This window comes from Microtus oregoni, unplaced genomic scaffold (assembly GCF_018167655.1).
Source record: "Microtus oregoni isolate MIOR12 unplaced genomic scaffold, Mior012 000007F_ref0000211, whole genome shotgun sequence".
Classification (NCBI taxonomy): domain Eukaryota; kingdom Metazoa; phylum Chordata; class Mammalia; order Rodentia; family Cricetidae; genus Microtus; species Microtus oregoni.
The window spans coordinates 36,631,748-36,658,406 of NW_024543066.1; the positions used below are offsets into that span (position 1 = coordinate 36,631,748).

General features: G+C 38.4%; 1 protein-coding gene across 2 annotated transcripts in view; it reads right to left on the reverse strand.

Annotated features, from left to right (window-relative positions):
• Window positions 1–944: 944 nt before the first annotated feature.
• Tfap2d (transcription factor AP-2 delta) overlaps window positions 945–26,659 on the reverse strand; it is a 54,155-nt gene continuing 28,440 nt past the window's right edge. For both annotated transcript variants that reach the window (XM_041656144.1, XM_041656143.1), the window contains 3 exons: window positions 24,051–24,192; window positions 20,437–20,550; window positions 945–3,575 (listed from right to left, as the gene is read on the reverse strand). In XM_041656144.1, coding sequence (XP_041512078.1) covers window positions 3,356–3,575; window positions 20,437–20,550; window positions 24,051–24,192 — 476 coding nt within the window. In that variant the 3' untranslated portion in view covers window positions 945–3,355. The remainder of the gene's footprint in view (window positions 3,576–20,436; window positions 20,551–24,050; window positions 24,193–26,659) is intronic.

Here is a 26,659-nt window from a genome sequence, read left to right on the forward strand (position 1 = left end):
TGGGTCTGAAAAAGCCTGGGATAAAACCAGACTCGCTGAACATAGCAGACAATGAGGACTACTGAGAACCCAAGATCAATGGCAATGGGTTTTTGATCCTACTGCACGTACTGGCTTTGGGGGAGCCTAGGCAGTTTGGATGCTCACCTTACTAGACCTGGACGGAGGTGGGTGGTCCTTGGACTTCCCACAGGGCAGGGAACCCTGATTGCTCTTTGGGCTGACAAGGGAGGGGGAATTGATTAGGGGAGGGGGAGGGAAATGGGAAGTGGTGGTGGGGAAGAGACATAAATCTTTAATAAATTAATTAATTAAAAAAAAGAAATCTACAATGAAGGCAGAGGGGGCACCGATCAGCATTTCCCATCGCCTGATCTCTCCAAAGAAAAGAAGAGAGTAACTCAGACTTTTTATTTATTTTTCTAGAGCGACCACACTTAATCCCGATGGTAAATCTAATGATATAGCTACAACTGTGACATTTAAACAGCTGCAAAGCAAGCATGTCTTCGTATAGAAACTTAACTTACTCCACCAAGTTGAAATGTTAAATTCTTATTGTTTTAGTAAATTTAATACGTTTGTACAATTGGTTTTTTGTCTTTGTAATAGTTTATCTGAATAGGCTCCTTTTTTACTTATAACATGGAAAACCAAATTTTTGTTACTTATCTTCATTATAAACTATGAAAATATTTTAACTTGATTTTTATTGAAATTTTGATATCTAACTAGGTTTCCATGTAGTTTCATATTAAATATATCTATATGTAACTAATGAGCTATCATGAAAAGTTTTCATTATTCCAATAAAATTTAACCACAAATTACCAAAGGGGAAGGAAACAAGCTCAACTGAAACATTGAGCGTAGAAAGAAAACATCAAAACTTAGGAGGTCCTTTGGCCCATTTTGGACAAAGAACAAACACACATTCATTTATTCATTTATTTAAAAAGTGTTGATTACCTATTATATACAAGGCAAAAGCTGGTATTAACAATGTCTGTTAGAATATGATAATAAATGATGATTCTAAACAGGACCAGTCCATCAACTCATTTATGTTCTAATGGCTGGTTAAGTGAAATGATGGGTGTTGTCCATTAAGGCTCTTAAAACACCCGCAATCCTGGTAAGTAATAAGCACTGTAGTTATAGTTACATCTTGTTTCAAGGCTAATAAATAATAACACCCCACTGAGGTGTTCAGAACCCAAACTAGTTATAACTAAGGGTGAAGAAGTAGACTGGTAACATAAGCCAGACCTGGAGTTCCAGCTGATGATTGGTGAACAATTGGCATGGTCTATAACTACATCAAGTACTAGTAGTATGCATCTCAAAATGCCATATTAAATACAAGTGTATTATTAATACTAAATGGGATAAAGAACAATTCGTGTGGAGGTTTTATTGAGGAAACAGTAGTCCACATTATCTAGATGTAACTTTCCTACCACTTGCTAAACTGGGATATTTACCATTTCTTGGTATGTGTATTTTACAGTATGGGAAACTTGATACATGGTCTTACTTATTTTCTCATAAAATTTGGAACTGTGGAAGAATGTTGGCTTTGTTTTATGTTTATTTTATTTAAGAAAGTAAAGCCATGAATAGTGGTAAATTAGAAAAATGGAACTAAACACATGAAATCATAATTCTTTTCTTTTACATTTTTTTTTATTTTAAGCTCTTCTACTGTATTACTATAAGTGCCATTGTTATGGAATTCCTCAGCATGTCTCCTGCTATATAAATTTAATCAAAACACTTTAGGTTTTCAGTGATTATGATTCTTTTCTGTACAAGACTCAAGATAACTGTTTTAAGAATTATTGTCAGGTAAAAATAGTTTCTTTGATTCATACACGAGAGTTTCAGATATCTCCTCTCATTAGCTATAATGCTAATATTCTCCAGGAAGTTATAATATGGCAGAGATTTTTAAAATAATTGAAACATGTTAATGTTTTCATGCTATACTAAGTGTTGAGTGTCTACACATGAAGATAATTCCTTTGTTACATAATGATCTATGTTTTTATTGGCCTATATAAAAGCTTAATTGTTAACAGTAGAAATGCTAGAACAACATGATGGCAATCAACTTTCTTGACATATACAGGTTTATATGGATCCAACATTCTTTCAATTATCCCTGGCCTTTGCAGTCAGGAATTTCTCATGTGTAGTGTCTTAACTGAAAGACAAGAAATCTGTAAGAACAAAAAGGTTTCAACATAAATGTCTTCTCTGGGATTATTCTGTTTGTTTTCTTTATTGAACATAGCCTGGATGCTTTTGTGCCTCTAAAGGTTTAGAACACGTGGGACAGGTAGAAGTAGCAAGAAGTAAAAAAAAAACATAGCTCTCGCTTCAACCACACAGTCATTGACACCAGTACTTTAAAGGGACCCCAAGTCTTACAGGCAGGACTTCTCAGAAATACTACTGTTCCCATTTCTCTTAATTTTCAGGCAAAACAATGTTGCATCCCACTGAGATCGCAGGAGTGGCAAAGCTCCCCTCTCCTGTGTCCATATACCCCATGTACTAAGTTCAGCGTGTCTTTGAACTGTAAGGTTAGCAAGGAAGAGTTCGTCTCTCATCCCTACAGAGTCATATAAATCTTCTGAATATCTTCTCAGAAATGGGGGAGGGGGCCTAAGGGGAAGGGAATGGTAGGTAGAAGGGAGGCAGTTTCTGGAATTTTTAAACACCACCAAGGCACAGATAATTCAGTTATCTGGGGGTGACTAAATATTTAGATCTGCTGTCAGTGCAGAGAACAAAAGTTCTTGACTGCCTTTGTCAGTTCCCCCAAACAAGTCCTAGTGGATGGATTTCAGATTGGCCTGTTTAATGGAAAGAGGCACTCTTGAGTGAGAGGGGGTTAAGTCAAAGATGGTTGGAGCTGCAGTCACTGGTGGCAGCCTCCAGTTTGGTCATGTTCTCTGATCCCTAACTACATAGCTGGATTAGAAAGTGCATCAGTTACATGTGAAAAAGCATGTGCTGCCCCTCCAAAGTCCAGACGTGCTTGAAAACTGTGGTGTATATAATTCAGAACAATAAATTACGTGCACAAAAGGAGTTTTATCATAACAGAAAATTCAAAGTAACAATTTCATCACACAGTTACACTGCTGTTTTCCTTTTTTTCCATTTTTCTAGACTTGTCCTTTTTTGTTTCATTTTTTTTTAAATTTCCATTTTGATTTTATTTTTATGGAGGGCTGGGGAGAGTAAAGATTTTGTCCACTGAAAATTAGTCACCCTCAATGATATATATTTTAGAAAAAAAATATGAGCAGCAAGACTCTCTGGAAATAGATTCTGTTTGATGTTGCTAGTCTGTCTTTTCTGTTTTGCCCTCCTTCACGGCAGCCTCTGAAGCTTTCCGCAGCGGGGCTTTCTCCGAGTTGGCATGTCCTTGGCCAGAGTCTGCCGCACCACCATTTTTGTGAGTAGTGTGTTTTTCCAAGTAGTTAAGCATCTCACTGAGGACTGTTTGGAAAGTGCTCAGAGCTGCACATATTGCTGGCGTCCCGAAACCATGAGTGATCAAACTGGAAATGAGAAGAAGTAGGAAAAAATAGATGAATCATTTGGAACACACACACACACACACACACACACACACACAAATCCCTATAATTCAGAACATTCCATTTGACACTTAACTGTGTTCTGCGATGTTTCTTTTTATTATGGGAAACAATGCAATTAAATTAATGCCCTTGACCTATAAGATCAATAAGATGCTTGTGCTCTACTGAGACAAAGACTCACTGTTGATAGACTTTGTGTGCATATGTTATCAGTAACTCTGAGTAACAGATGACTCTGTTCTTTATCTCATTAGGGAACAGATAGAACATGTGTCTTTCTATAAGCAAGGATCATCTTGCTTCCCCGAGAATGTCATGTATGCATGTGAAGGCATAGGTCCCACTTAAGAAAGACAATTCACAATATTGAGAGTAACTCTTGGCATCTAGGAGGAGGATTGGCAGGTCAGGTAGTAAGGAGTGGTTGTGATTAATATATCATATGCATCTATGATATTGTTACAACAAACTATGCGCCCTTTTGTATAACTAAAATGACTCATAAGAGAGCCAGAGTTGGCAGAATGTGCCTGATAGCTGGTTCCTCTGATTTCATTCCTTTCATGGCAAAAGTGCCTTTCTAGGCATATGCCCATCCACCTGAGGATTGTATTGTCAGATTCTTCTGTACTGCTTTGACTAAGAGACCAACCTGTTTGCAGGAGGATATAAATTAGATAGAGGTACTTCTCATTTCTTATATATACACTGAGTAGCCTTAATTTCTTCTTGAAAAATCTATACACTACACAGGTGAAGATACCTCCCTGGTGATAGAGACAGAAGGAGGTAGAAAGAATCTATATCTAGACTCTGAGATTTTGAGAAATAAAGTTCTACCTTATGTAAGCTGATTTTTTGCTTGGAAGATAACTAGGAGAAAGTAGCAAGTATATGTGGGAAATGTTGCTTCAAACTCAGCATAAATATTACTTCCAATTACGAAAGATGTCTCTCATTGAACAAATATATAGCTGTACATTAACCCTTTTGTGAAGAAAACCATCCAGATTGCTCATTTGTGCCAAATTGTCCTGAAGAGATACTGTCAGTTTTCTTTTCAAAACTTGTATCTTATAATAATAAAGAATGCATACATGGCACATGTTAGACATTATTATAACACATAATACAACATAGTATATAATATATATTCTATATCTAATAAATAGAACTACTAACTGTGTACAAATACAGGTTTTTTAAGTTATGATGACGATAGTAGTTTTTCATTAGATACTCCCATCTTAGTATGTTACCACTCAAGATATATAATCCTTATTATCAAAAAATGAGATGTTAAACAATACAAACAAAGAATCTGAGTTAGCCTACTGACACACCTTAGTCAAAATGCTAATAGGATTGGCCATATTGGGTGTCGATGACATCAATCCATGAAAATAGTTAGATTGACACTAAAGCTATAGTGTCCTGGCCCCATTATAGTGCCATAGTGCCCTTTATTCATGTTTACAGCTGTGATGTACTCTTTGACAAGAGTAAAATTTTTGCACGTCCTTCTTGGTGTTCTAGAGATTTCCATCATCTTTGGGATAGCTTTCAAAATTTACCCTGTCCTTAGCTGACATTAATATATGTCGAAAAGAAAAACAATGCTTTGGTCACCGATAATCTAGTAAATAAGAATAGTCAAGACTTTAAGCCATTGTTTGCAATAAAATTTATATTATAATGTACCACTATACTTCAGTCGAATATGTATGTTTGCTGCATTCTCTTATGCTGAAAACTAGGCAAAGTTATTTAATTCCATTTCTACAATGAGACGGCTTCAGGAAAGACACATAATAGGGGATATAATAGGAAATATGGATGGTAAACGGAGCTGTTGAAGTTATATGTACATCTATTATGGTGGCACTCAACAAGGAGATCCTTTTGGGCTAGGCAGTTAGCCCCAAGAATAAAATATACGTGCGTTTTATTTATGATACCTGGGTTACAGTGTTTAGTGTCACTATGGGTAAATGGTAAACTTAACAGCCAGGACTGGAACTGTGAACATGATACTGGCCTCATTCTTAGTTCTCTATCTGTGCCACCCCACATGTCCTACCTGTAGCATCCGTGAGTACACACGGCCATTTTTAGTTTACAGGTGAACTGAGACTTAGAGGATGTAGCTAAATAATTTGCCCGAGAAACCAGATATTCTGTATTTTGTCCTTATTGGCCTGAAGGCATATTTGACTCCTTTCCTTTGAGAAATCCATTTGTAATGTTTCATTTTAATTAGCTACATCTAGATCTGTGTACCATGTACTTACAGTGCCCACAGAGGCCACAGAGGCACTGGATTTCTTGGAACTGGAGCTCTAAATAGTTTCCAGCAGCCATGTGAGTCCAGGGAACTGAACCTTGGTCCCCTGAAAGAGCAATGAGTGCTCTTAACCTCTAAGACAGCTCCCTTTCCTGACAACGGTGGAAGCTCATTTTTTTCCTAAAATAATTTTGCCTTGTTTGTTTTGCTATCATCCTTCATATGCCTGTAATCCAAGTACTTGAGAAATTGAAGCAGGAGGATTGAACATATAAGGAAGCCGGGGTCACATAGTAAATTACTGTCTCCCACGGATACAAATCAAATACAGACTGCATAGATATGAATAAATGTTATAATGGTTCATGTTCTAAAAGGAACTGTCATCAGGCTAAAAGACAGGATTTTTCGTGGGATCTTCTTTCTGTGTTCAGAGCATGCAGCTGGCATTAGTTTGTGATGTCATCATTGCTCTCAATTGAGAATGGCATTTTCAAAATCTTCATATGGAAAACCAGATGGTGATGGCACATACCTTTATTTCCAACACCTGGGAGGTAGAGGCAAGTGAATCTCTGTATTTGAGGTTAGCCTGGTCTACGGAATGAGTTCCAGAACAGCCAAGGATACATAAAGAAATCCTGTCTCAAACGAACACAAAAACCACCACTTCACATTGTCTCTGGTCTTAGACTCCTAGTGATTTGAGGAAATTATTAGAACCCCTAAGAGAACAATGGTCTGATTAGAACACCTATGTTTTTCCCAACTCTAACTTTCAGAGTAGGGGTTTCCTTTTAATAATCTAGAACTTGAAGAACTTGATACAAACTGAAAGATCCAGCTTTATAGAAACGTCCGAGGTCAACTGCACAGTTTTCAAAAAAAAAGTGTACGTTCACTGTCATTTTCCTGCACAGACATCGAAGTGTAAATTTCATTGCTACCTCAATCAACATTATTTGTGCATCAAAAAATGCATACCCACTGTATGAGACAATACCAGCTACAAGGTACAGGCATTTTCCTAGAGGTTTCCAAAAACATTTACATATATAGAAAGTTAAAGTGATACAATATCAATTTAAAGCTTCTCATGAAATTTATATATATAATATTAAATTTAATAAATTAAAAAATAATAAATTAAATAGATAGATTTAATAAATTAAATTAATACATTTAATATTATGTAAAAATAAATTTAAATTATATATATATATACATAATTTAAAATGATGGAAATGGGTACTGATATCATCATACTATTCTGCTGATTCTACTCCAGAATAAAAAGAGTCCAATCTCCTTTATAGTGACACATAGTGTAAATTATACAGAAAAAGAAAAAGCAGGGCTATAAGGCTAAATTTCAGTCCTAGATCACTAAGATCGTATGTGATCATATTTTTGGATATGACACCAGAAGCACCGACAACTAAAACAAAAGTAAACAAGAGGAGATACAGCAAACTCACTCTGACACAGTCAAGGAAACAGCAAAATGAAAATGTGACCCATATCATAGTAGAAATTGCTATCAAATCATTAATGCAATGTGTTGTTAATGCCCCAAACATGTAAGGAATTCATACACCTCAATCCTGACACTCAAGACATCTTGTTATAATAGGCAAAGGGTCTAAACGGACATTTCCCCAAACATAACAGGACACTGACCCATAGGTTTGTGAAAAGATGATTAATGCGGAGGTAGGCATAGCCTCGATGGTTAAGAGCACCTGTTGCTCTTTAGAGGGTCTGAGAGTATATCCTAACAGCCACATCAAGTAGCATGCAACCTCCAGTGACTCCAGTTCTAGGGGATCCAATGTATTTTTCTGGCATCTGTGTGCACTTGCACACATGTGCAAATACCCATATTTGCACAGATGAACAAAAGTTTAAAAAATTAAAAAACTTATAATTAATTATTAGGGATAGCAGATTTAAACCTCAAGGAGATATGATGGCGCATCAATTAATCTGCAGACCCCAGAGGTGCTGGCTCGCCTTAGACCTGGAATTACAGGAGGTTGTAAGCCACCCAGCATAGGTGCTGGAAGTTGAACTCTATCTTCAGCAAAAACAGTGTGAGCTCTTAACAGCTGAGCCATCTCTCCAGCTCTTGGGTATGGACACGTTAATTAACCAAAGGTTAAATACTCCTTGGTTTCACTTGGGAGTTTCTGATCTCTAGAGTAGTAAGAGTCAGTTTAAAACTATGTTCTGAGATCAAGGATGAAAACAACACAAAAGTAGGCACAATGCTGTTGTGAAATTGGCTAGGTAATGCAAGTGTTGTCAGATGAGATAGTAATTAAGATACTTCTCTTTCTTTCCAAAGAGCTTAGTATTTAAAAGTGGCAATAGTATAATTAATGGGAGAAAGCTTAGTGTTAACCTAGTGAAGTCTTATTCTGTTTTTTTTTATTTTATTATTTTTTTATTAATTATTTATTAAAGATTGCTGCCTCCTCCCTGCCACTGCCTCCCATTTCTCTCCCCCTCCCCCAGTCAAGTCCCCCTCCCTTGTCAGCCCAAAGAGCAATCAGGGTTCCCTGCCCTGTGGGAAGTCCAAGGACCACCCACCAAAGGAGCTAAAAGTATACAATGGTCTTATTCTGTTTTTATTATTATTATTATGTATACAATAATCTGTCTGCATGTATGCCCTCACGCCAGAGGAGGGCGCCAGATATCACTACAGATGGTTGTGAGCCACCATGTGGTTGCCGGGAATTGAACTCAGGACCTTTGGAAGAGCAGGCAATGCTCTTAACCACTGAGCCATCTCTCCAGCCCCGTGTAGTCTTATTCTGGGTAAAGACTTGCAGGTAACTGGGCAGTGGTTGAACACCTCTTTAATCCAAGCACCTGGGAGGCAGAGGCAGATCCATCTCTGCAAACTCAAGGCCAACCAGGTCTACATAGAGAGTTTCAGGCTAGCCAGGACTACAAAATGAAATCTGAGAGGACAAAAAATTATTATTATAGCAATTTTTATAAAACTTATTATATGTAACTTAACCCACATTTTCTAAATCATATCATGAGTTTCTCTCAGTTTTTGGTTGTTTATTTTTCCAGACAATGTTTCTCTGTGTACCCTTGACCTTAAACCTCACTCTGTAGCCCAGACTGTGAACTCAGAGATCTGCCTGCTTCTGCCTCCCAAGTGCTGGGGTTAAAGCATGGGCCACCACTACCTGGCTTATGAGTATCTCTCTTCTGTCTTCATTATTTCTCACAGACCTCCTAGCTACTTCCTGTTCTCCATAACATCTGCCTGCAAATTCCTTCCTTCCTTCCTTCCTTCTTTCTTTCTTCCTTCCTTCCTTCCTTCCTTCTTTTGTCTCTCTCTCTCCCTCCCTCCCTCCCTCCATCACTCCCCCCTCCCTCTCTCTCTCTTTCTTTCTAAATGGGTTTTTCTGTGCAGCTCTGTTTTTTTTTTTTTTCTCTGTAGCCCTAGAACTCACTCTGTAGACCAGGCTGGCCTTGAACTCAAAGAGATTTGCCTGCTTGTTACTGCCCAAGTCCTGGGATTAAAAGCATGCACCACCATGCCCAGCAGAAATTCATATAATAATGTATTTTAAGGTTTGATCTTGTTTTATGTGTATGAGTGTTTGCCTGCACATTACTTTCAGGCCTGGTGACCATAGAGACCAGAAGAGAGTGTTAGATTCCCCCGGAGCTGTGTAATTCTTGGTTAAGCACTTTCTTTTTAACTGTGCTCAAAGACTTAGCCATGCTTATTTTTGAAATATTGCAATTATCAGTGCTTAGTCAGAATGTGCACAGATCTAGGTAACAGAGATAACACCTATCTGAAAAACCAAAGCTAATTTCATTTTCTTAATCTAGTAAGCATGGTTCACATTTTGCTAGTCTATGCTGGATAAATGTTACCATGCTGTTTCCACATTGGCCAAAATGTCCTTCCCTTCCAAAATGCTTTATCTGTGCCTGTTTTTATCTAAGCATCCCTGGGATCTCTTCTGAATCCCATTCTCTCTTGAAAAGAGTTGTGTCTTTAACCCAGAATTCACACATGCCAAGCAAACACTGACTTAGCATGTATTAAAAATAAAACTTTGTTGACTTTATTTTTAATATATGCTTTACCCTCTCTTAGGCGTGCATGGGGGATGGAGGAGAAGGTGGAAGGAGAGGGAGGAGGGGAGGGAGTAGAAAGTGGGATGGGTATGTAAATTTTCAATTAAATAATAAAAAGTGTATATAATAAGAAAAATAATCTCAGTGGGAAATAAAATCTTTAACTAAAGGAAGTAAAGCAAAAATTACTTTTCTTCTGGGCACTGGGTCACAATGTTGTGACTGCCAACTGCAGATGGGTTTTTAATAGCTTTTTTTTCAGGCTACAAAAATTGTTGAAAACAGTACATTCTGTTAGGCTGCACACCAGAGAAATGAACCAAAAGGAAAAGGCAATAATCATTTAGATAGATTAAAGCTAAGTTAATTTGTAAGATTTCAACTTTTTCTTTTTGACTGTACTGGACTTTGAACCCAAGACATTTCAAGTGAAAAAGAAAATAGTTTGCAGCGAGTTATATCGTCACCTCCAAATCTCTATGTAGAAAATATTTTGAACGCACATTTCTCTTTCCTGCCCTTCTTTGGGTGTCTGAGAAGGCTGAAGTAAAGTGTGGGTTGTTATTACTGCTGTGTTAAAGTGTAGATTGTTAGTACTACTGTGCATTACATTATCTTGCATCATTCTTGAGTGTCTGTTTACCATGGATCTTGTGATTCCTAGTGCTGCCTGTGGCTGCTCCTTGTGCTTTTGCTTCTGGGAGGTGAACAAGCAGCAAGACTGCAAGGGAAGACCAGCTTCCCACTGCCCTCTCCCCATACTTCCTTACTGAAGACCAAAATGGAAATGCAGTCTGAGACTCTGGGTGTGCCCTTTCCGTTACAGTACGAGGTGTTGTCTGCTAGAAAAGTGCAACTACAATCATGGGAACAACAGCAGGGCAAGTGTCTTGGGAATAGACCCCAGGAGATACCTGCAAAGGGTTCTGGGTCTTCTCTGCCAAATTGCATTTGTTTGGACCAAACAGAGCATTTGAATACAGGCTGGGGAGAGAGACCCTAGCTCTGGGGAAAGAATTGGGGGCTTACTTTTGCTATAGTTTGAGGGATATCTACTTTTGTAACCTAAACAAGGAATCAGAGGAAAGTCGAAAACCAGCGGATGATACTTACTCCCTCTATACATTATCTTATCTTATTCAATAGAATTTAATTAAGGTACATAATGAAGGTATTTGGTTTCCTGGTGGCTGGTGGTGGAGAACCACCCAAAGCTGCTCATTACAGTGGCCTTGGCAGCACTCACAAGGACTCCATGACTTCTTAAGCTGTTTTTTTCCTCTTCACCCACAAACACACATTAAAAAATTACCTAGCCTGCTTATTTCATTTTGTGGATCTTACCCTAGAGATCCTGACTTAATTGGTTTGGGATGAGATTCAAAGTATCAGTACTTAAAAAACTATTCCCATCCAACTTAAATGCAGCTGGGGAATTGGATATATCTCCCTAGGGCTAAAGTACACTCTGGGCTATGTCTTCTTCAATGTCTCCAGTATTTCCCCAGACCAGCTGCAGAACTTCAGTTCCAGGGAAAGTTGGTAGCTATAAAACCTTTATGTGATCAAGTTTTAAAAATAGGGAAGCCAAGTGACATTTCAGCTTCAGAAAAGTCAGGGAGCCAATGACAGGTGGTCATGCATTGCAATAATTCAGTACGGGTACAACAGTCAAATGTCCTTCCACCAAAACAGCCGACAAACACTTCCAAGGACCTTCCTGTGAGACTGGAACTCTGAAAACTCACTTTGGAGGTAACTTCCCAGGGGGTCTATCAGGTTAGGAGATGAATGTCCCGCTGCCACTGTAAAGCGACACTTCTGAGACCATCTCAGCCTCTTAATTTCCTTCTTCATTTTAAGAAACGTAAATAATTTAACAGAGGTTAATAAAAGAAGGACTTTAGGGCAGCTCTGCAGTATTAACTAAGCTAAAGCCTTTGCCTGGTTTAAGGTTAAGCTCACATTTTTGATGGTAAGTCCTTGTAACGGTGACACAAGCGCGGACCTCACTCCTTACGAGCTTCTCTTTGCACTTGGCCGTGATCCTCATTTTAGGGTTGAAGTTAAAATTAAATGTCAATCCATATATAGACGTTAATGTGGAAAACAGGATTCTTTTTCTTCCCAATTCAGACTGATGATTCCTAGTACTGTTTAAAAATAATTGCATTGACTAGAAGAAAAATTTCCCCACACATGTAATTGAATATTTTTTCTGCACATACATGCTTGAGAGCCGCAGCTCATGTGTGAATGTCAGAAAACAATTTTGTGGCATCAGGTCCCTCCATCATGTGGTGCTGGCAATTGAATACAGTTCTTTAGGCTTGGTGGCAAGTCCTCTTCTCCCTCTTGAGGGCCTAAGAACTCTCTGAAGAAAGTTTGAGAATTTTGTTTCTTGTCTGCTAAAATTAGCTGTATACTTTATGCTTTCTTGGTCCTAGATTGAGGAGTTAAACAAATTCTCCATTGTCCTATCACAAGAAAATGTAAAAACAGCAATAATAAAGTGTTCGCACTTAAGGCTTCGAGGATGAAAGTGAAGATGCTCACAACAGGGCTGTGACTGTTGTCTGCATATGTTGTCAAGAGCGGAGCACTTAGAACATGCCATTGTCATTGCCTGGGATGCCTGTCTGACACGGAAAACCGAAGGGAATGGGAGTGAATGACACCAGGAGCAGAATCTTGGGACATGAAGACTTAGCTGTTTGTACAAATCGGAAATAGGATGAAATTGACGGTGTGAAGCCCTCCAGGAGACAGATGTTAAAGAGAGAATCCTATCAATGGGAGGAAGATGTTTCTAATAGACTTGTTAGATGTAGAAAGAGCAGGCTGTCATTAAAGTTTTCAAGCCTGCAATGGGTGACAGCTTGACAGCAAAGCTGTAGAAAAGATGTGAATGCTGAAGAAGAGTCAGAAACGGAGGGCCTCCCGACGTAGAGACCCAACCAGGAAGCCATAATCACCTGCAAGCACGTCTCTATATTTTCTAGTTAAGAAGCATAACAGGAATGGTGCAGGAGTCCATTTCTGAAGACAGGGAGGTGTCAGCAGATGCTTTGACTTATAATGGAGAATTAAGCATGTCTATCACTTCCTTTCCACAGCTCATGACCCTGGGAGGCGAACCCATGCAAGACATATCCAAGACCCAAGTGGAGTATAATCATAGTAACATTTGACATGGGTTAGATAGAAGACACATGTCTTTTGGCCTCATGTAATTATCAATACTGTCTTCATTCTTTTCTTTATAGGTTTTTGTTTTGATTGATTTCTATTTTGAGACAGTGTCTTAGTAAGACCCGTAGCCCTGGCTCACCTGATATTCACTATCTATCCTAGGCTGGCCTTGATCACATGCCAGTCCTCCTGCTTCTGCCTCTTAACTGCTGGGATTACAGATTAGAACAACCATAGCCAACTCTATATGAATTATTACTCGTTTCCATTAATTTAGAAGGTCCTGAAGAATGTGCCCATCACTCATCCTTCCATTGCTCTCCATTGGCACGGTGAAGCAGAAGAGCTGACATTTCTGTTAGACAAGGTCAGTGCTGAGGAAGAATCTTCCTCATGTTTCTGATAGACTGTCCTCTCGGACTTGATCATTAGTACTGTTCAAACGTCTCATTTATATGAACACATGTGCCCCTGTGACCTCATACTCAAGGAGACTATGAGAATATGAGACAGGAAGAATGGAGAGAGTGTTACAGTTTCTTTGGACCATGAGTTCAGAAAATTCGGGCTGTGGTTTTGACTTGAGTTGTCTGCCCTCTCCTGGAAGTCTGATGCCATCTCGCACTAATTGACATCACCAGGTCTGGAGACACGGAGTCCATGGGAGTTAGTCTGCAGATATCAGTCAAATTGCTTCCCTTTCTGGAAGGCGTTGTGGTGTCTGCTGTGTCCTATGACAGGTCTCATGCTGGTGGGACTTGGGAAGTGATAAATGATAAATAAACCTGCCTCCTGTCATTTTGATGGAAACAAGTGTCTCCGAAGGCTGAGTCCTCAGAGCGGTCGCTGCTATAGTCACAGCTTTCCGGAGTACAATGATATGTCATCTGCTATAAAAACTAGAGATAGTTATTTCTCCTTTACAGGGCCAGATCACTCTCTATCTTTGTCTGGATACATTCAGTCTCCGGAAAGGAAGCCAGAGCTCTCAAGAGTTGAAAATCCAGTAAGGTATAAGGTCAATTAATAATCTGCGCTATGAATTTGATTGAACAAAATAGTAATGTAGACGGATGTTACTAATGACAGATCCTCTATGCCTATCCAGTCTTGCTCTTTCTCTACTCCTCTCCTAGCCAGTACTAAGAACAGTAGAGAACCAGACTCAGCAACTTGTCTGTGTTAACTGCAATGCTTTTTCTCTTGAGTCCATTTGCATCACAATTGCCACTTTCAGCAAAAAGCAACAAAAGAGATACTCTTGTCTATTGCATTCTACCCAGACTATCAGCAAAATCATATATGCAGAAACCTTTAAATATGCTACTATCCAAGTCACAAATCCACACCGTTTTTACTGGCTCTTCTGAACAATGAATTTGTGGGCCAGATAGGCAGTTTGACAGGTGAAGAACTCGCTGTCCAGCCTGCTTTCCAGTCTGAGGAGCTAAATGATAGAAGGATAGAACTGACTGCTGTAACCTGTCTTCTGACCTCTCTGCATGCCGTAACGTGTGTACATACATGCATAATAAATATAATATAATACAAAAAGCTTTATAATGCATCAGAATTATATTTCTTTCAAAGGATGAAATTTTTTTTTCATTGCTGAAATCCTAGGCGCATCTAAGGACTATGTTTCTCCAAACTTTTGCTATCAGATTTTGAGAATAACATAAATCCCAGAATTCCATTTCTTGAAGTATAGACTCTAATCCTTGGCAGTTTTGCTATGAGGCCAACTTTAAGAACCATAAATCATATAGTCTTTCCACGTCTGGTCAGTGAGCCTACATTGACTAACCTCTTGTTAAAATATGTTATTGTTGCCTTTAAAAATACAGGCAAAATGAAATAGTGGGTACATTTAAATCCCACTGAAGCTTCATCAGGAGCCTTCAATCTGGGTTTTACCTAAAAATGACAGCTGTGTTTAAAATGATATAATTTTGACATGGGAAAGAACGAAGCTGCAGCGCACTATAAGCTACTCACAGAAATTAATACAAAATGGATCAAAGACCTACACATAAGATCTAAAACTGTGAAACTCTTAGAAGACAGCATAGGAGATGGCTTCAAGACATTGGATTTAGCAAGCATTCTCTGACATAACACAGAAAGCACAGACAATCATTGTAATAATACAAAAAAGTCTACATTTAAAAATTTTGCTTCAAGGACCCACGTGCAGTGGAGTAAAAAGGTGACCTTAGGAAGCTAAGAATTTGCAAACTGGGTATCTAGTATTTGATATATAAAAGGTTATTGTAAAGATAAACAATGTAGTACTGCAGGTCAGCATGGAATCAAATAATCTAATGGGAACCTGAGACGATTGACTACAAGTCTGTAACAAATAGCTAACAAATTTTAGAAAAGATGTTCGAATCAAATAATCTAATGGGAACCTGAGATGATTGACTACAAGTCTGTAACAAATAGCTAACAAATTTTAGAAAAGATGTTCGAAGTCATCGGTCATTAGGAAGATGCAAGTTAAATGTGCCGTGAAAGGGGATGTTTACTACTTTTTTAAAGTCAACAGGAAGTGTTGGGGAGGATGTTGAGAAATGCAAAGCTTTGTGAAACTTTACTCCTCACGTTTCTATCAGTAGGTAATGGATAGAACAGATGTAGGATTTACACTCATATTGAAAAATTATATGGCCTTGAAGGGAAGGGAATTATGGCATATTCAGCAACACTAATGCACCTGAAGTAAGTTGTACCTGATTAAATAACAAGTTACAAACAACACCTATTGTATAATCTGCTTAGTTACAATCAGAGTCACAGAAATCAAAAGTAGAAGAGCACCTTCCAGGGGCCAGAAATGGAGGGAAAGGTAGAGTTGATAAATAGATACAATGTATTAGTTTTGTAAAACACAAATTCTAGGAGCTTGTTTAAACAACAATGTAAGCATGCTTATCTCTAGAGCTAGATCCTACTGAAAAAGGAAAAAGATGTAAATTTTATATTTTTAGTATAATTTAGAAAAGATAGACTTTAGGAGACTTACTATAAAATAAATTCTAACCCCAGTGACTTCCAGAATCCTAAGAAACCAGTGAGTTTTATACAATAAACAATCTGGAATGCAAGAAAAAATAAATGAAAATTCTGGTAAATGTTTAAAAAGCAAAATAAGCAAGAAATCACAACTTAGATATTCAAGATCTTCAACATATAAATATCAAAATTTTAGAGATGCTGCTATTGCAAAATCACTATTAATTGCTGTATTTATTAATTATTCTTTTTTTTAAATATTTATTTATTTATTTATTATATACAATATTCTGGTGCCGGAAGAGGGCACCAGACCTCTTTACAGATGGTTGTGAGCCACCATGTGGTTGCTGGGAATTGAACTCAGGACCTCTGGAAGAACAGTCAGTGCTCTTAACCACTGAGCCATCTCTCCAGCCCCTTTATTAATTATTCTTAAAACTATTACTGTAAATTTGTTGTTATTAAGTATGGAGTTAGGACATTTAAACATATAATTGGATTTTTGTTTGTTTGTTTGTTTGTTTTAGTTTATTTTTATGAGACTGTGTTTCTCTGTGTAGCCCTGGCTTTCCTGGAACTGCCTCTGTAAACCAGGCTAGACTCAAACTCACAGAGATCCACATGCCTTTGCCTCTCAAGTGCTGGGATCAAAGGTATGTACCACCACCATCTGTACTAAATGTATAGTTTTATGTTTCAAATTGTGACTGAGAATCCAAAGCCACTTGTTTTGTGATTTTTATATCTCAGCTATAATCTCATTTTTCCTGAGAGTAGAAGCAGCCAGCTATCCTATTTAGTTCTTTTGAGACAGGGCTATTTTTGTGTAGCTCTAATTGTCCTGGAACTCGCTCTGTAGAACAGAGTGGCCTCAAATTCAGAGATCTGCCTGCCTCTGTCTCTGGAGAGCTGGGATTAGAGGTGTGAGCCACAACTACAGCATAGATGTTTAGTTCTTTAGTTCCCTGCCAAACACTACCCTGTTACCATATTCTAAGAAGGAAGGTAAAAAAAAAAGTAAAGTCCATAGGAGAGCTACTGACTTGTTATTTTATAAATAAATCCAAGTTTTATCTAAAGAATTTTGTGGGCTAAGGAAATGGCCCACAGGCAAAGACTGTCTGCTTGCTGTTGAAGAATGAGAATCTAAGTTTGATTCCAAGCACCCACATAAAAAGATATGTCTGGGCCAGGACCTGTACCTCCCAGCAGTGTGGGAGATAGAGACTGGAGGATTTCTTTGACTTGCTAGGCAGCCAGGCTAGCTCCAAAGGAGCATGCTTCGGGTTCATTGAAGGACCTGATATCAAGGAAAAGATGTACAGTGTGATAAAGCAGGAGTCTAGACAGCCTCCCCTGGCGCCTCCTCATGCACAATTGCACATATAACACTTACACAGACACACAAACACACATACATTACACACACACACAGATTTTGTGACATTTAGGTTTATAGCTTGCACAAGTGTCAACACATTAGCAAGCCAGTCATGCCTGTACTGAATATGCAACTCTTCTACCTATTTATTTCTAACAGAAGCTAATATTCGAGTCAAAGCTGATTTCACTCTGGGCCGGAAGAGTGAGGTCACCATCAGTTGAAGACATCAGCATGCCTAAGTAGAAATAAGCTTCTCATTTTTTTATGGTGGAGGCTCTTGATTCTCTGTATCTTAATAGTAAATGTGTAACTTTACAAGTTTCTTTTAGACCCCAATTTGGATTTAAAGAAAAAACTATTAACTTCTGAATCTAATACCTGTAAAAAGTTCCAAATCTCTTGAATGTGTACATAAACACAACTGTGAAGACAATCCTGGGGTGTCAGTCCCTCTTAAACTGGCATGATTGGTGGAAACAAGCAACACACCATTTACTAAGTGCTAAATTTATGTTCATTGTCTCATTACTACACATAGTACAGAGGATCTATGAGAACCCAAATCAAGGTTTGAAAGTCACCCCCATGCAACTGACTTCACACCTAAAGAGACCTAAGTTTAAAAATTACTTTCTTGTTTGCAAAACCTTGTACTCTGAAGTACCTAGGCATTTGATTTTTTCCCCCTCATTTCATTACACCTGTCCATACTATCTCCACTGAGGGGCAGGTAAAATTCTAAAAAGAATGTATTCGATGTCAGGTGCAATTTTGAAAAATAAATTCTAAGTAGCTCAACAGTTAAGAGCACTGCCTGTGTTCTCAAAGGTCCTGAGTTTAATTCCCAGCACACACATGGTGGCTCACAGCAATCTGTAATGAGATCTGGTGCCCTCTTGAGGAAGAGACCTGGTCAGTCATGCTCATCAACTTAGACCATGAAACCCAATATGGACAAGTTCAACACAACTGCCAAGTACGGGCTGCCCACATATGTTTCAGCATTGCCAGCGCAAACATTTCATTTCATTTTTCAGAATCTGGAAAGATTATGTTTACTGAATCTTGTGTAGACTTGTGATATGTTAAGATAGATAACTGCATTTAAAATACTGTTTTCGCAGCCAACATTATTTCAGCACCTATTATGTAGATAATTGTGTATCATCTTCAACAGCCTTATAATCTTAAAAAGCTTTCTCTTTCATTGTGTTTCCAACTCTGCTTTGTTTTTACTTATTATACCATTAATTATTTTTATAAGACTGGTTGTCTTCTCATGAGAGAGAAAGGACATGGATTTGGATACCTGGAGAAGTGGTAAGGATTTGGGAGGAGTTGGTGGAGGGAAATCATAATCAGGATACATAATAAGAAAAAAATATATTTTCAATAAAAGAGACAAAAGAAATAAAAATATTTTAAAATAATTCACAGGTTGGCCATCCTGGAATTTTCTTCTTAAAATCTAATAAACTGTTCTCAACCTCAGAAAAGAACTTAAGCAGGTATTGGAAACATTTTAATTCTAATGATTATTATATTTTGTTTGTTCATTTTTGCATGGGGTCTCTTTAGTGGACCATGAACTGTCTTTGAACTCCTAATACTCGCTGCCTCAGTGTACCAAGTACTGGGATTACATGTGTGGTCACCACCATAGCTTGTGAATCAATCTTTAATTAATATTGCTTATATTTTTCATCAAATGATAACTCAAGGAAAATGAAATATTTTCTATGAAGGAGAAATATTGCATAGCACTATAATTCTAGAGTTTGAAATGGGAAAGCACTAAGCAGTGACCATTTTCTTGTTCCTACTACATCTAGAGAGTAAATTTGCCAGAAAAAAATTCTATTTATTTTCAAAGTATTTCAGAAATTGAACGTAAAATGTGCAGTTAATAATGCATTTGAGGATCCCGTGTTTAAGAGCCATCTCTACTTTCTAAGTATGTAGAAATTATTAACATACTCCTAAAATTGTTAATGATATTTAGTGAACTTTCGTCATGTCTGCTCAACAAGTTACCATTACATCATAAGTAATCATTTAAAAGATTTCAGAATCCTGGTCCAAAACTTCTTAGCATTCTTTGACCTAATAATATTAATTTTCATGAAGTCATCGTTTCTTGAAAAATACAAAAAGATATGAAATATTCTGTTCTAACATGCTTCAATCAGTCATTTTGTTTTTAATTCAAGCTGTCACTGTTGTGGCATGAATGTTTGTGTCTGTGTCTCCTCAAATTGATGTATTGAAACTAAACCTCAATACAATACTAAGATGAAGAGCCCCGGGAGGTGATTAAGTCACAGAAGATTGGATTTCTGCTCTTAAGAAGGGTCTCCTGGGAAGTTGTTGGCCCCTTTCATCACACAGTACAGCCGCTAAAGGGTCTGAAGAGAGAGAGTTCTCACCAGGTACTGAATCTGCCCACACCTCGCTCTCAGACTTCCAAGGCTGAAAATCTAAACTATACATTTATATCATTGGCATATTATCCAATGTAAAGTATGCTGCAGTCTTTTTTTTTTAGTTTTTCTGAGACAGGGTTTCTCTGTGGTTTTGGAGCCTGTCCTGGAACTAGCTCTGTAGACCAGGCTGGTCTCGAACTCACAGAGATCCGCCTGCCTCTGCCTCCCGAGAGCTGGGATTAAAGGCGTGCGCCACCATCGCCCGGCTTTGCTGCAGTCTTTGTTTTATCATATGAGTATATCTTTAACTGGAACTGCGATACCAATACAAAACCCTGGAGGGGTGGATGTGGTTTAACCACTCCAAATCTGAACAGATATGAAATTCCATCTTACCTGAAATGTGTTAAGTGCCTCTGGATGTCCAGGTCTAGAATGGGAGTGGGTCTGGAGGACCCCAGGGGGGATCTGTCTTGGCTCAGGAGGTCTTGGAATTCTTTACAAATTTGTCTACAATGAAAAGCACAAAACTGAATTTGAACTCTTGAAATGAACATTTAGTTTTGCATGATACTATCTACCAAAGTCTCAAAGTCTGTTCCCCCCTTTAAAGGGGATTGGGAGGATGTTTCAGTCAGCAGTCTAAAGTTCCATAGGCAGCATGCAGTGACTTTGGTGCTGAACACCACAGGATGATGCTAAAATGGTTCCAGCAAACAGCTGTTTCCAGACACTGGATCCACGTTGACTCTTAAAGTGAATCTTTACATGTTAATCTCAGGATAAAAGAAAATTCATATGAGAGAACTGTAATTAATGTTCATCTTTAAAATCTTACAATTTGTTCTTAGTACATCACATCTGTAGACAAATTTAACTAAAGTTATAGGCTTGCGTAATTTAAAGCCATAATTCAAGTCAACTTTTGAAAGTTCTTTTCTCCAATATTGCAATATAATTTACTTTTGACCACTGTCATGCCTCAGTGTTTGAAGCAGACAATCTCTCACTCCAAAATAAGTTCACCAGTTTCAGCTGGCATTTGGCAGAGAATTTTCTGCTGCTTTTCTTGTCTTACTATGAATTCTAGCCTCTGTTTAATCAGAAACCTTGCTAGGTATCATGACTAACAGTTAAGCTCTTGTAATGATGGCATAATTGTAAAGAAATGTAACATTTAAGAAAATGCTGTTTTAAAATCTTTTTTTGTATGGTGTGTGTGCGCATGTGCGTGCTTGTGTGTGCATTTTAGTGTGTGTACGTGGGTGTGCACGTGCCATGGTGGACGTTTTGAGGTCAGAGAAAACCCCCAGTGTCAGACTTCACCTTTGACATTTTTACAAAAGTACCTCTGTTGTTTTTGCCCCTGCATGCAGAAGGTCAGCTGACTCGTGATCCTCCTAGGATTATCCTGTCTCTGCCTCCTCTCTCACTACAGGAGCTCTGCATTTACAGACCCATGCTGTTATAACTGGCTTTATGTGACTTCTGGGAGTTCAAATTCAGGTTCTTATGCTGAGGGACAAGTGATTTTTTTACCCACTGAGCCATCTTCCCAGGCCAGAAAATTACAAAAAATATCTAATACAGTGAATTAACATAGCAGCTATAAAATAAAGTCAATAAGCATGGAGAAATGTCTTGACAGCATTCTTCATGTATGGCAAGAACACCTGATATTTAAGGGCAAACACAGTTTTGTACGTATGCTTGTTTTCACAAGAGGCCTCTGTGAAATACAGTGGTTTGGCCTTGATTGTCATCAACAGCAAGTACAGAAAGGTCAAATCACCTCGAATGCTCATGAAGGCAGTGACAGCTCTGCTCTGAAACATTTGTTCCAGCAACAAATATTTATAAGTAGTGACAAGAGGGCTGGCCAGGTGTCTAAGCAGGTGAGGTTCATAAACGCACCTCTGAGACATGGGGGAGCATGAGAACCAGCTCCCTGAAGGTTGTTTTCTCACCTCCACTTGCATGCCCTAGCATGAGCACACACATGCGCGCGTGTACACACACACACACACACACACACACACACACGCAAATAAAGGTAACAAAAGTGGCAAAGTGTTCTAAAGTGCGATTCACCTGGGATGAAGTTTCAGTGTGGTTTCTTGCTGTTTGATGGCGAAATTTTATTGAATTTGGCAAGAGGTAATTTTTCCTATGAAGAGTAAGAGTCAATTTTTGTTGTTGTTGTTGGGTTTTTTTTTTTTTGCAAAGTGGGCTGTTGAGAATTTTCTTTATTCATTTTAATGGGACCCCTCTCTCTGAAGTGAAACTGGATAGCTTTGATGCTAGTTGAGTTTAATAGCTGAGTGAAACTTTACCTAAGTATTTGAAGACATTTTGTTCTGCCACCATCTCCAGGGTTTTATCTTACATAAGAGTGAAACATTGTTACGTTTGCTTTAGATTTCTAACTAAAAAACATAAATATAGCCTCATACCCCAGGTTTTCCTTTTTGACAAATGTTATGAAATCTTATGCAGCCGTCCATCATTACAGTCCTCCCTCCCCCCCCCCCCCCCCCCAAAGATTAAACTGACTTTAAATCAAGTCTTAATTTTCTCTCAGATTGAAACAAATTTTAAGCAACTAAACACTGATGACTATTTGGGTCACTGAATCCATTGATTTCGAGTTTTACAAGCCTGGCTTATGTTTGTCTTAACTACTCTGGGAGCTATAACCAATGTGGTCACCGAAGACGGAAATGAAAGCTCGGCAAGCTTGAACTCTGTTGGTGTGCAGCCCAGGACACCACACTCTAGCAGAAGCAGCAGCCGGGCTTCCAGTTGAATTTTCAGTCTTGTCCCTTAACTTGCTGACCTCAGACAGTGGAGGTACTTAAACACAGATGACAATTCTGCAGGATTCAGCGCTAATTACCACCTTCTGCCTAGGACAGTTACAGAATTAGCATGCTGGCTACTTTCATTCTTATTTCAGTATCTTGTTTCTGAAGCTTAGATATGAAAGACTCTTTTGTCTCTAAACAAAGTGTCATATTATGAATTATGTAACAAAGATGATCTTCAGTGACTCACAGTGTTCTAACTTTATCACTTGCGTCATTGTCCTTAAGGAGGTAACATTTTTTTTTGGCTGATTTCTGGATTTAAAGTTCTGTGTTTCTACTGGTGATAGCTATTAAGGTAATGGCAGTAAAGATTACTAACTTTCATGACTTTGCTTACCGTCCATCAAATGAGAGGTGTACTTATTTCTAATTTAGTGATGAGACTTTCTTGTGTTTTCTATCAACCAAGTAAGCAAGAACCATGTCTAGTTCGTAATGTGTCTGGTTTCTCTCTTTCTGCCTAAACAACTATGCAAACTATACCAAACTATTTGGTCAATTACCAAACAGGAGAAATAAAGATGGGTTAGGAGGGTAACTGCAGGTAATCAATGCTATTTATCTGTAACTGTGTATTTTATAAATTATAGTTAAATACAATAAAATCTATTATTTATTAAAGTAGCAAAGAGTCATACAGATCAATCTGCCAAAGCAAATCGGTGATTGGATATCTCACTGAAAGAACTTTGTAGTTCATATATATTTAAAATGTTTATTATATTTTACACTCTGTGTTTGAGTGTGTGTGTGTTTGTGCATGCACACTCCGTGACACACAAGCAGAAGTCAGATGGTACCTTGCAGCAATCTGTTTGCTTTTTTCTCTTTGCTTTTTTCATAATGGGAGCCGTTGAGATTAAACTCAGGTTTGTTAGCCTTGACAGGAAGTGCCTTTAGCTGTGGAGTCATATAGTTGACCTAATTTCTGTATATCTGAGAATTTCCTTGATAGCCCCATGTCTAATCATGTGAACCTTGATGCCTTGGTACGGATGGTAGAGAGTCTTGGTGAATCTGTTTATATTCTGGAGTGTGAGCCCCCTTGTTTTTAGAGAACTCTTGCTTTCTAGACTATCTTCAGTCAAAGGAAACAGGAACACTGGGGATGGGGGTCCACAGAGACATCCCTACAGCACTTACTTGGTCGCTAGGATCATCTTTTTCCGTGCTGTCTGTTCTTTCTGTTCCATATGTTGTCTGGCAAGATGTTCTCCTACTGCCTTGGCTGGAAACTCCGTTTCACATGTGTAGCCAAAATCCCGAGCCAAGTGCAAAGCCTCACCTGTTGGCAGAAAGCACAGGTGAATGTCTTATGGATACCCTACCTTACAACAGCACTGCTGCCACCTTTCCCCAGCTCTCACACAGGGCTGTGCTCAGATGCATCACTTCACTTCTATCCAGTTTAAATAATGCAAGAATAAAATTGGGAGGGAATGTCACCTGTGAGGAATGCTGATGAAAACAAAGGGACAGAGAACTTCCTAGGCAAACCCGTGGACGACTGAGAAGAAAAGAGAGCAAACAGAGTTTGGCTCAGAGTTTCGACTCTTTCCTTTGAATGTCTCATGGCATAACAGAAAAAAAGACTTCCAAGATGCTGCTCAACAACAACAAAGAGAAAAGCTCCTTGGGTATAACTTTTGGCTGCTGCTCAGTCCTACGTCTGTTATCTGCAGATGAGCCATTCTGATGACTTCTCTATGAGACTGATGAAAATATCCAGAAATGAGCTCAAAAGACTTTGGAAGTTGTTACACTTAGCAAAATTAAATGTTACACCTATTATTATTATTACTATTATTATTATGTGTACAATACATGGGGCAGGGTTACTCAATATGCACATAGTTAATCAAACCTTTCCAAGGAGAAGCAAAGAAAATATCAGGCTGGTGCCAATATCACATGACCCTTTTTTAACAGCTGTCCAGTGTATCACTCTAAGTAGTTACTGACTTGAACTCATGGTGTGCTCACAGAACAACAGACTAGATGGTGAATGGACACTTGGAAGTGCATAAGGATAGTTGATAGACTAGGTTAAGAGGAGACACTAGGTGACATCATTAAAATATCTTGAGTAGGGCTGGAGAGATGGCTCAGTGGTTAAGAGCACTGACTGCTCTTCCAGAGGTCCTGAGTTCAATTCCCAACAACTACATGGTGGCTCACAGGCATCTGTAATGAGATCTGGTGCCTTCCTCTGGCGTGCAGGTGCACATGCTAGCAGAACGCTGTATACATAATAAATAAATAAATCTAAAAAAAATATTCTTAGTAAAAAATGGTTTTCCTACTTAAAATAAGCCTTTTGGTTTGGATAATTTACATTCACAAAGGTAACAGTTGTAAAAAGCAGGAAGGCAGTTGAGGATCACAGAACACTGAGAAACTAATATTAAGGAAGTAGTCCCCACAAAAAATTATTCTTAACCTTTCTTATAGTTAAAATATTGTAATAAAACTTTATTCTCAGACACATGTTTTGAAAACACAGAGCAAAGTTGAAAGAATTTTGCAATGAAAATCCATATGTCCATGCTTCAAACACTAAGTGTGCTCTGCCGCATAGGTATTCACTGTACTACACATCTATCTATGTTATTTCCAGAAGAAATAATAAATATCACACACCTCTCAAAGACATCAGTTTGGGTATCACTAACCTGGGTTCTATATTTAGTCTTTTCAGACTTTCCCCCTGCAGTATGCTAAATAAAAGAAACAAGACTAGAGATGCCTTAATTGTGATTTGTTGATATGATGTGCAGATACGTTGGATGAGAGGGAGGGAAGGAGTAGGAAAGGATATCATGAAGTCAGGGACACATGCTAGGCAAGCATTTGTACCCACGAGACACACCGCTACCCTCATTTACATGCTCTGCGTCTACTGGCTAAGTCTGAACTGGTGGAGCACTGCAGCAGGGGCTGAGTAGGGCATGAGCACTACTCTCACAGAGGATGCACATGGGGTGGCTCACGCCTGCCTGTGACCTCATCTCTAGAGGATCCCACACCCTCTTCTGGTCTCTTCAGACACGCGTACTCACGTGCATATCCCTATACACAGACACACACAATTAAGGCTAAAATAATACAAAAAAGAGAAGATTTTTAATTTTTTGAGGGTTCCTTTTTGTCTATTTCAGAAAAGAAAAGAGCATTTGAACAGCGAGGTAAACTGCTGTATCTGATAGATGTAGTTGGGAACCTGGTTGGAATTTTCAGAGTGAACAAATATCAATAAATGGTAAAAAAAAAATAAGGCAGCTTCATGGATGTGAGTATATTTACATCTTATTTATTATTGATAGATGCTAATATTTCCAGTGATTTTCTCATCTAATCATGCATGTGACGAACATTTATCTCGTTCTCACAGCATAAGATAACCTCTTCTAGAACTTTGCAAAAGAGCCTAACTCAATGGGGGGAAGGTCTCAATGAAACAAGCCTATCAGTACAGACAGCGTTCTGTGATTAGCTGACTAAGCATGCCCCACACACCACAAATGAGCGCTGCGAGTACTTGTGTGGAAACATCAAGTTTCCCTGCACTTAGAACAGAGATGCTGTGGCTAAATATGAAGGGTCTTTGTATGCTCAGTATTTAATGGGGGCCATTGTTTTGAGTAATGCTACATGGAACAAGCAGCGTTTTTAAAATGTTGGTTATCAACAGTTTATCGCCCTGATTCAGGAAGAAGATATATTTTGAAAAAAAAATGAACTAAGGATTTTTA